A 9,971-nucleotide genomic window follows, 5' to 3' on the forward strand; every position below is an offset into this window, starting at 1 on the left:
GTAGCTGTACCTGTACCTGTACCTGTACCTGCACTTGTACTTGTACCTGTACCTGTACCTGCACTTGTACCTGTACCTGTACCTGTACCTGTACCTGCACTTGTACTTGTACCTGTACTTGTAGCTGTACCTGTACCTGTACCTGTACCTGTACTTGTACCTGTACCTGTACCTGCACTTGTACCTGTACTTGTAGCTGTACCTGTACCTGTACCTGTACCTGTACCTGTACCTGTACCTGTACCTGTACCTGTAACGTGGTGCCTGTGTGCAGTCGTGGGCAGCAGGAGACATCGTGAGCTGTCTGATTGACCTGGATGAAGGAACCATCACCTTCTGCCTGTAAGTCTTTATGTTCAGGTCAGGAGTTCATCACATCCACTCTGACCTCTGACCCCTGACCTCTGAGCATCCCTGTCTGTCTCCATAGCAACGGGCAGTCTCTGGGGACGGCGTTCACAGACATCAAGACGGGTCCAGGCGTGGCCTACTTCCCCGCCATCAGCCTGTCCTTCAAGGAGTCTGTGGCCTTCAACTTCGGGAGCAGACCTCTGAGATATCCTGCCTGTGTGTGTGTGTGTGTGTGTGTTGTACTGCGCTCCACCTCAGCTCCACCTTAGCTCCACCCACATACCCTGCAGAAGGATACCTGCCGCTGCAGAACCCCCCCACCTCCGACCTGCTGAAGGCGCAAAGGCTGCTGGGATACATCAAGAACGTCCTGTCCACCTCCATCGATGTTCAGGTTCCCTCTTCATCTTCATCATCATCTTCATCACCCCCACCACCACCACCACCACCACCCCCATCACCACCTTTATACTGTGTGTGTAGGAGGAGCGTCTGTCAGACAGGGACCCGTCACTCTGGCGTCTCCATGGCGACCCGACGGTTCTCATCACTCTGGCTCACATCTTCAACTACTTCGCTCCTCTCATGGTACAACTGTGTGTGTGTTGCTGGTTGTGTGTTGCTGGTTGTATGTTGCTGGTTGTATGTTGCTGGTTGTGTGTTGCTGGTTGTGTGTTGCTGGTTGCTGTTGCTGGTTGTGTGTTGCTGGTTGTGTGTTGCTGGTTGCTGTTGCTGGTTGTGTGTTGCTGTTGCTGGTTGTGTGTTGCTGGTTGCTGTTGCTGGTTGTGTGTTGCTGGTTGCTGTTGCTGGTTGTGTGTTGCTGGTTGCTGTTGCTGGTTGTGTGTTGCTGGTTGTGTGTTGCTGGTTGTGTGTTGCTGGTTGTGTGTTGCTGGTTGCTGGTTGTGTGTTGCTCGTTGTGTGTTGCTGGTTGTGTGTTGCTGGTTGCTGTTGCTGGTTGTGTGTTGCTGGTTGCTGTTGCTGGTTGTGTGTTGCTGGTTGCTGTTGCTGGTTGCTGTTGCTGGTTGTATGTTGCTGGTTGCTGTTGCTGGTTGTGTGTTGCTGGTTGTGTGTTGCTGGTTGCTGTTGCTGGTTGTGTGTTGCTGGTTGCTGTTGCTGGTTGTGTGTTGCTCGTTGTGTGTTGCTGGTTGCTGTTGCTGGTTGTGTGTTGCTGGTTGCTGTTGCTGGTTGTGTGTTGCTGGTTGCTGTTGCTGGTTGTGTGTTGCTGGTTGTGTGTTGCTGGTTGCTGTTGCTGGTTGTGTGTTGCTGGTTGCTGTTGCTGGTTGTGTGTTGCTGGTTGCTGTTGCTGGTTGTGTGTTGCTGGTTGTGTGTTGCTGGTTGAATGTTGCTGGTTGCTGTTGCTGGTTGTATGTTGCTGGTTGCTGTTGCTGGTTGTGTGTTGCTGGTTGTGTGTTGCTGGTTGTATGTTGCTGGTTGTATGTTGCTGGTTGTGTGTTGCTGGTTGTGTGTTGCTGGTTGCTGTTGCTGGTTGTATGTTGCTGGTTGCTGTTGCTGGTTGTGTGTTGCTGGTTGCTGTTGCTGGTTGTGTGTTGCTGGTTGCTGTTGCTGGTTGTATGTTGCTGGTTGCTGTTGCTGGTTGTGTGTTGCTGGTTGCTGTTGCTGGTTGTGTGTTGCTGGTTGCTGTTGCTGGTCGTGTGTTGCTGGTTGCTGTTGCTGGTTGTGTGTTGCTGGTTGCTGTTGCTGGTTGTATGTTGCTGGTTGCTGTTGCTGGTTGTGTGTTGCTAGTTGCTGGTTGTATGTTTCTGGTTGTGTGTTGCTGGTTGCTGTTGCTGGTTGCTGGTTGTATGTTGCTGGTTGCTGTTGCTGGTTGTGTGTTGCTAGTTGCTGGTTGTATGTTGCTGGTTGTGTGTTGCTGGTTGCTGTTGCTGGTTGTATGTTGCTGGTTGCTGTTGCTGGTTGCTGAGGTGTGCTGGTTGCAGTGTAAGGTGTACCTGGTGGAGGACGTGCTGATGAGCTTCCTGTTGGGGATCCTGGAGGGTGGAGGCTCTGTGGAGGAACATCCGCTGATTCAGCAGCTTCTGGACCTGTTCTGGCTGCTGATGGAGGTACACACACACACACACACACATACACACACACACACACTCACACTCACACTCACACTCACACCTTTTAACTGTCTTGGAAACATATGAACTCCAATATTGACTATTCATCCTTCCTTCCCCCCCTCCTTCTCCCTCCCCCCCTCACCCTCCCCCCTCCTGCTCCTTCTCCCTCCTCCCCTCCTCCTCCCCCCCCCCCCCCTCCAGGACTATGAGGTGAACGAGTGTCTCAAACAGTTGATGATGTCGCTGCTCAGAGCTTATCGATTCTCACCCATCATCCCAGACCTGGGTTTCCAGGTAGGCCCCCCTCTGACCTTCTGACCTCTGACCCTCTGAATCTCTGACCCTCTGACCTTCTGACCTCTGACCCTCTGAATCTCTGACCCTCTGAATCTCTGACCTCTGACCCTCTGACCTCTGACCCTCTGAATCTCTGACCCTCTGAATCTCTGACCCTCTGAATCTCTGACCTCTGACCCTCCTGAACCACAGGAAGTGAATGTTTTTGCTTTACACCTTCAAAGAATAAGTGACTGACCTTCACTCTGTCACTCTGAGGGAGTGACAGAGTGACCTGAGGGAGTGAGAGGGTGACCTGAGGGAGTGAGAGGGTGACCTGAGGGAGTGAGAGGGTGACCTGAGGGAGTGAGACTTGCACTTCGTGACTGTCGTTCCTGATAACACAAGTTATCTGAAGTGTGCTATGGTGTGTGTGTGTGTGTGTGTGTGTGTGTGTGTGTGTGTGTGTGTGTGTGTGTGTGTGTGTGTGTGTGTGTGTGTGTGTGTGTGTGTGTTCAGATCCACTACCTGCGTCTCACCACGGCCGTCCTCCGTCATGAGAAGTGCAGGAAGTTCTTGCTTAGTAGCGTCTTATATCCTTCTACTGACGTTAAGAACCTGTAGAACCAGTCAGGAGGAGGAGGAACCTGTAGAACCAGTCAGGAGGAGGAGGAACCTGCAGAACCAGAGTCAGGAGGAGGAGGAGGAACCTGTAGAACCAGTCAGGAGGAGGAGGAACCTGTAGAACCAGTCAGGAGGAGGAGGAACCTGTAGAACCAGTCAGGAGGAGGAGGAACCTGCAGAACCAGTCAGGAGGAGGAGGAACCTGCAGAACCAGTCAGGAGGAGGAGGAACCTGCAGAACCAGTCAGGAGGAGGAGGAGGAACCTGTAGAACCAGTCAGGAGGAGGAGGAACCTGCAGAACCAGTCAGGAGGAGGAGGAACCTGTAGAACCAGTCAGGAGGAGGAGGAACCTGTAGAACCAGTCAGGAGGAGGAGGAACCTGTAGAACCAGTCAGGAGGAGGAGGAACCTGCAGAACCAGTCAGGAGGAGGAGGAACCTGCAGAACCAGTCAGGAGGAGGAGGAACCTGCAGAACCAGTCAGGAGGAGGAGGAGGAACCTGTAGAACCAGTCAGGAGGAGGAGGAACCTGTAGAACCAGTCAGGAGGAGGAGGAACCTGCAGAACCAGAGTCAGGAGGAGGAGGAGGAACCTGCAGAACCAGTCAGGAGGAGGAGGAACCTGCAGAACCAGTCAGGAGGAGGAGGAGGAACCTGTAGAACCAGTCAGGAGGAGGAGGAACCTGTAGAACCAGTCAGGAGGAGGAGGAACCTGCAGAACCAGAGTCAGGAGGAGGAGGAGGAACCTGCAGAACCAGTCAGGAGGAGGAGGAGGAACCTGCAGAACCAGACTAAATTCCTGTAGGATTTTCAAAATATAGAAAAGGGTTGATATTGATCTGGAACCTGATCAGTTTTTAATAACTGCAACTTTCAAGGTCTGAAGAGGAAGATCTGACCCAGTATTGATCAGTGACCCAGCATTGATCAGTGATCCAGTATTGATCAGTGATCAGGTTGATCAGTGACCCAGTATTGATCAGTCATCTCCTTAACGTTCCCCACATTCGACGTTCTGCGTTCCGTGGTCTTCTTCTACATCAAGACTCCTCTGAGGGTGAAGGAGGCGGGACTGGAGGAGCTCATCCCCACCACCTGGTGGCCCACACACTTCGACAAGGAGGTGAGGGGCTGCTGCAGTGGAGCTGCTCCTGCTGCAGTGGAGCTGCTGCTCCTGCTGCAGTGGAGCTGCTCCTGCTGCAGTGGAGCTGCTGCTCCTGCTGCAGGGGAGCTGCTCCTGCTGCAGGGGAGCTGCTGCTCCTGCTGCAGTGGAGCTGCTCCTGCTGCAGGGGAGCTGCTCCTGCTACAGGGGAGCTGCTGCTCCTGCTGCAGTGGAGCTGCTCCTGCTGCAGTGGAGCTGCTCCTGCTGCAGGGGAGCTGCTCCTGCTACAGCGGAGCTGCTCCTGCTGCAGGGGAGCTGCTCCTGCTGCAGTGGAGCTGCTCCTGCTGCAGGGGAGCTGCTGCTCCTGCTGCAGGGGAGCTGCTGCTCCTGCTACAGGGGAGCTGCTGCTCCTGCTGCAGTGGAGCTGCTCCTGCTGCAGGGGAGCTGCTCCTGCTACAGCGGAGCTGCTCCTGCTGCAGGGGAGCTGCTGCTCCTGCTGCAGGGGAGCTGCTCCTGCTGCAGTGGAGCTGCTCCTGCTGCAGGGGAGCTGCTGCTCCTGCTGCAGGGGAGCTGCTCCTGCTACAGCGGAGCTGCTCCTGCTGCAGGTGTGAGGAGGTGAAGAAGTGTGATGTTGTCTCCAGGGAAAAGACGAGCGAGAGCCGAAGGACGAGAGCGCAGAGGAGCGAGTGAGAAGACGAGCGTATGAGAGAGGCTGCCAGAGGCTGAAGAAGAGGATCGAAGGTCTGCTGGACACCCTGGATGTCCTCTGATGTGTCCTCTGACTGATGTGTCCTCTGATGTGTCCTCTGACTGATGTGTCCTCTGATGTGTCCTCTGATGTGTCCTCTGACTGATGTGTCCTCTGATGTGTCCTGATATGGTCCTCTGATGTGTCCTCTGACTGATGTGTCCTCTGATGTGTCCTCTGACTGATGTGTCCTCTGATGTGTCCTCTGGCTGTGATGTGTCCTCTCATCCTCCTCTTTGTCCTCCACCTCCTCCTCCTCCTCCACCTCCTCCTCCTCCTCCAGTGGTGGAGGAACTGCAGGTTCAGATCCTCAAGCTTCTGCTGAACAATAAGGACAAATCAACGGTAGGTTGGGCTTTTCTCTCGTTCTCCTCATGTTCTCCTCATGTTCTCCTCTCATGTTCTCCTCATGTTCTCCTCATGTTCTCCTCTCATGTTCTCCTCATGTTCTCCTCATGTTCTCCTCTCATGTTCTCCTCTCATGTTCTCCTCATGTTCTCTCTCATGTTCTCCTCATGTTCTCCTCATGTTCTCCTCTCATGTTCTCCTCTCATGTTCTCCTCATGTTCTCCTCTCATGTTTCTCCTCATGTTCTCCTCTCATGTTCTCCTCTCATGTTTCTCCTCTCATGTTCTCTCTCATGTTTCTCCTCATGTTCTCCTCTCATGTTCTCCTCTCATGTTCTCCTCATGTTCTCCTCTCATGTTCTCCTCATGTTCTCCTCTCATGTTCTCCTCTCATGTTCTCCTCTCATGTTCTCCTCTCATGTTCTCCTCTCATGTTCTCCTCTCATGTTCTCCTCATGTTCTCCTCTCATGTTCTCCTCTCGTTCTCCTCTCATGTTCTCCTCTCATGTTCTACTCTCATGTTCTCCTCTCGTTCTCCTCTCATGTTCTCCTCTCATGTTCTCCTCTCGTTCTCCTCTCATGTTCTCCTCTCATGTTCTCCTCTCGTTCTCCTCTCATGTTCTCCTCTCATGTTCTCCTCTCGTTCTCCTCTCATGTTCTCCTCATGTTCTACTCTCATGTTCTCTCGTTCTCCTCTCGTTCTCCTCATGTTCTCCTCTCATGTTCTCCTCTCATGTTCTCCTCATGTTCTCATCTCATGTTCTCCTCTCATGTTCTCCTCTCATGTTCTCCTCATATGTTCTCCTCATGTTCTCCTCTCATGTTCTCCTCTCATGTTCTCCTCTCATGTTCTCCTCTCATGTTCTCCTCATGTTCTCCTCTCTTTCTCCTCTCGTTCTCCTCATGTTCTCCTCTCATGTTCTCCTCTCATGTTCTCCTCTCATGTTCTCCTCTCATGTTCTCCTCTCATGTTCTCCTCATGTTCTCCTCTCATGTTCTCCTCTCGTTCTCCTCTCATGTTCTCCTCTCGTTCTCCTCTCATGTTCTCTCATGTTCTCCTCTCGTTCTCCTCTCATGTTCTCCTCATGTTCTCCTCTCATGTTCTCCTCATGTTCTCCTCTCATGTTCTCCTCTCGTTCTCCTCTCATGTTCTCCTCATGTTCTCCTCTCGTTCTCCTCTCATGTTCTCCTCATGTTCTCCTCTCATGTTCTCCTCTCATGTTCTCCTCTCATGTTCTCCTCATGTTCTCCTCTCGTTCTCCTCTCATTCTCCTCATGTTCTCCTCTCATGTTCTCCTCTCATGTTCTCCTCTCATGTTCTCCTCTCATGTTCTCCTCATGTTCTCCTCTCATGTTCTCCTCATGTTCTCCTCTCATGTTCTCCTCATGTTCTCCTCTCATGTTCTCCTCTCGTTCTCCTCTCATGTTCTCCTCTCATGTTCTCCTCTCGTTCTCCTCTCATGTTCTCTCATGTTCTCCTCTCGTTCTCCTCTCATGTTCTCCTCATGTTGTCCTCTCATGTTCTCCTCATGTTCTCCTCTCATGTTCTCCTCTCGTTCTCCTCTCATGTTCTCCTCATGTTGTCCTCTCGTTCTCCTCTCATATTCTCCTCTCGTTCTCCTCTCATGTTCTCCTCATGTTCTCCTCTCATGTTCTCCTCTCATGTTCTCCTCTCATGTTCTCCTCTCGTTCTCCTCATGTTCTCCTCTCGTTCTCCTCATGTTCTCCTCTCGTTCTTCTCTCATGTCCTCTCGTTCTCCTCATGTCCTCTCGTTCTCCTCATGTTCTATGTTTCAGGGTGAAGCGTCTCGCTACATTTTCCTGAACAAGTTCAGAAAGTTTCTGCAGGAAAACGCCAGCAACCGAGGGGTAAGAACCTCCTGGGGTGAGAACCTCCTGGGGTGAGAACCTCCTGGGGTAAGAACCTCCTGGGGGGTTAGAACCTCCTGGGGTGAGAACCTCCTGGGGTAAGAACCTCCTGGGGTTAGAACCTCCTGGGGTTAGAACCTCCCGGGGTAAGAACCTCCTGGGGTAAGAACCTCCTGGGGTGAGAACCTCCTGGGGTGAGAACCTCCTGGGGTTAGAACCTCCTGGGGTGAGAACCTCCCGGGGTAAGAACCTCCTGGGGTGAGAACCTCCTGGGGTTAGAACCTCCTGGGGTGAGAACCTCCTGGGGGGGTTAGAACCTCCTGGGGTTAGAACCTCCTGGGGTACCTCCCAGGGTAGCTCCCAGAGTAACCCCCCCCTGCCCCCCCCCCCCCCAGCACCCCACCGCCCTGTGCCCCCCAGAGTACATGGTGTGTTTCCTGCACCGCCTCATCTCGGCCGTCAGGACCTGCTGGGATGAAGCTCAGAGGAAGAGTCCTGGGAGCCTCGGCAGTGAAGGTACCGGGTCTGGGGGGTCTGGGGGGTCTGACTGCTTCCTACTGGGTCTGGGGGGGTCTGACTGGTTCCGGGGGGTCTGGGGGGTCTGACTGCTTCCTACTGGGTCTGGGGGGGTCTGACTGGTTCCGGGGGGTCTGGGGGGTCTGGGGGGTCTGACTGCTTCCTACTGGGTCTGGGGGGGTCTGACTGGTTCCGGGGGGTCTGGGGGGTCTGACTGCTTCCTACTGGGTCTGGGGGGGTCTGACTGGTTCCGGGGGGTCTGGGGGGTCTGACTGCTTCCTACTGGGTCTGGGGGATCTGACTGCTTCCGGGGGGTCTGGTGGATCTGGGGGGGTCTGACTGGTTCCGGGGGCTCTGGGGGGTCTGACTGCTTCCTACTGGGTCTGGGGGGGTCTGATGACTGGTTCCGGGGGGTCTGGGGGGTCTGGGTGGGTCTGACTGCTTCCTACTGGGTCTGGGGAGGTCTGACTGGTTCCGGGGGGTCTGGGGGGTCTGGTGGGTCTGACTGCTTCCTACTGGGTCTGGGGAGGTCTGACTGGTTCCGGGGGGTCTGGGGGGTCTGGTGGGTCTGACTGCTTCCTACTGGGTCTGGGGAGGTCTGACTGGTTCCGGGGGGTCTGGGGGGTCTGGTGGGTCTGACTGCTTCCTACTGGGTCTGGGGAGGTCTGACTGGTTCCGGGGGGTCTGGGGGGTCTGGTGGGTCTGACTGCTTCCTACTGGGTCTGGGGAGGTCTGACTGGTTCCGGGGGGTCTGGGGGGTCTGGGGGGTCTGACTGCTTCCTACTGGGTCTGGGGAGGTCTGACTGGTTCCGGGGGGTCTGGGGGGTCTGGGGGGTCTGACTGGCTCTGGTGGTAAAATCAAACGTGTTAAAGTGAATGAATGCATTAATTCTGATGGTCGCTATGGTGATGAATGTCCTCCCTCCTCCTCCCTCCTCCCTGTGTCCTCCTCCTCCCTGTGTCCTCCCTCCGTCCTCCTCCTCCCTCCTCCCTCCTCCTCCCTCCTCCCTGTGTCCTCCTCCTCCCTGTGTCCTCCCTCCGTCCTCCTCCTCCCTCTGTCCTCCCTCCTCCTCCCTCCTCCCTGTGTCCTCCCTGTGTCCTCCCTCCGTCCTCCTCCTCCCTCTGTCCTCCCTCCTCCTCCTACCCTTCCCTCCTCCCTGTGTCCTCCTCCTCCCTGTGTCCTCCTCCTCCCTCCTCCCTCCTCCTCCCTGTGTCCTCCCTCCTCCCTCCTCCTCCCTCCTCCCTCCTCCTCCCTGTGTCCTCCCTCCTCCCTCCTCCTCCCTCCTCCTCCCTCCTCCCTCCTCCTCCCTGTGTCCTCCCTCCTCCCTCCTCCTCCCTCCTCCTCCCTGTGTCCTCCCTCCGTCCTCCTCCTCCAGATGCCTACGTTCCTCCACAGCTGTTCTACAATGGGAAGGTGGACTATTTTGACCTGCAGAGACTTGGAGGACTTTTGTCCCACCTGAAGAAGACCCTCAAAGGTGTGTGTGTGTGTGTGTGTGTGTGTGTGTGTGTGTGTGTGTGTGGGTGTGAGTGTGAGTGTGAGTGTGAGTGTGAGTGTGAGTGTGAGTGTGAGTGTGGGTGTGGGTGTGGGTGTGGGTGTGGGTGTGGGTGTGGGTGTGGGTGTGGGTGTGGGTGTGTGTGTGAGTGTGAGTGTGTGTGTGTGTATGTGTCCCTCCCTCCCTCCCTCCCTGACAGTCTCTGTCCCCCCAGAGGACCTGGCCTCTAAAGCGAACATCGTCATCGACCCTGCAGAGATTCAGACGGTTTCCATGGACGACCTGGACGAGGACGAGGAGGGTGGAGCTCCGGTGACACGCCCACACGCTACATGCTACATGCTAACCTCCAGGCCTGCAGGGACCATGCTACATGCTACATGCTAACCTCCAGGCCTGCAGGGACCATGCTACATGCTACATGCTCACCCTGGGTGGTGTTTTCTCAGCGTCCGTTTGGTGCAGCAGCGATGGGTGGAGCTCTGGCGCGGCCCAGCTGGCTCAGTTCTCCCACTCTGGGTCGAGCCAATCGCTTCCTGAGCACCGCGGCCGTGAGCCTGATGACCCCCAGACGAC

At 55.1% G+C, this 9,971-nt stretch overlaps 1 protein-coding gene across 1 annotated transcript in view; it reads left to right on the forward strand.

Moving 5' to 3' along the window:
* The window catches only part of rnf123 (ring finger protein 123), a gene marked incomplete at its 3' end in the record, with an annotated part of 18,441 nt that extends 8,474 nt beyond the window's left edge, over nt 1-9,967 (forward strand). Inside the window, 15 exon segments of the mRNA XM_080521687.1 lie at nt 275-342; nt 431-566; nt 644-745; nt 835-939; nt 2,289-2,414; nt 2,622-2,714; nt 3,216-3,289; nt 4,323-4,440; nt 5,061-5,160; nt 5,451-5,512; nt 7,312-7,383; nt 7,779-7,899; nt 9,276-9,377; nt 9,610-9,707; nt 9,845-9,967. Of these exon segments, the coding sequence (XP_080377813.1) occupies nt 275-342; nt 431-566; nt 644-745; nt 835-939; nt 2,289-2,414; nt 2,622-2,714; nt 3,216-3,289; nt 4,323-4,440; nt 5,061-5,160; nt 5,451-5,512; nt 7,312-7,383; nt 7,779-7,899; nt 9,276-9,377; nt 9,610-9,707; nt 9,845-9,967 (1,500 nt within the window).
* Between the last annotated feature and the right edge of the window lie 4 nt (nt 9,968-9,971).

This window comes from Blennius ocellaris (genome assembly GCF_963422515.1).
Source record: "Blennius ocellaris genome assembly, contig: SCAFFOLD_129, whole genome shotgun sequence".
NCBI classification, from domain to species: Eukaryota; Metazoa; Chordata; class Actinopteri; order Blenniiformes; family Blenniidae; genus Blennius; species Blennius ocellaris.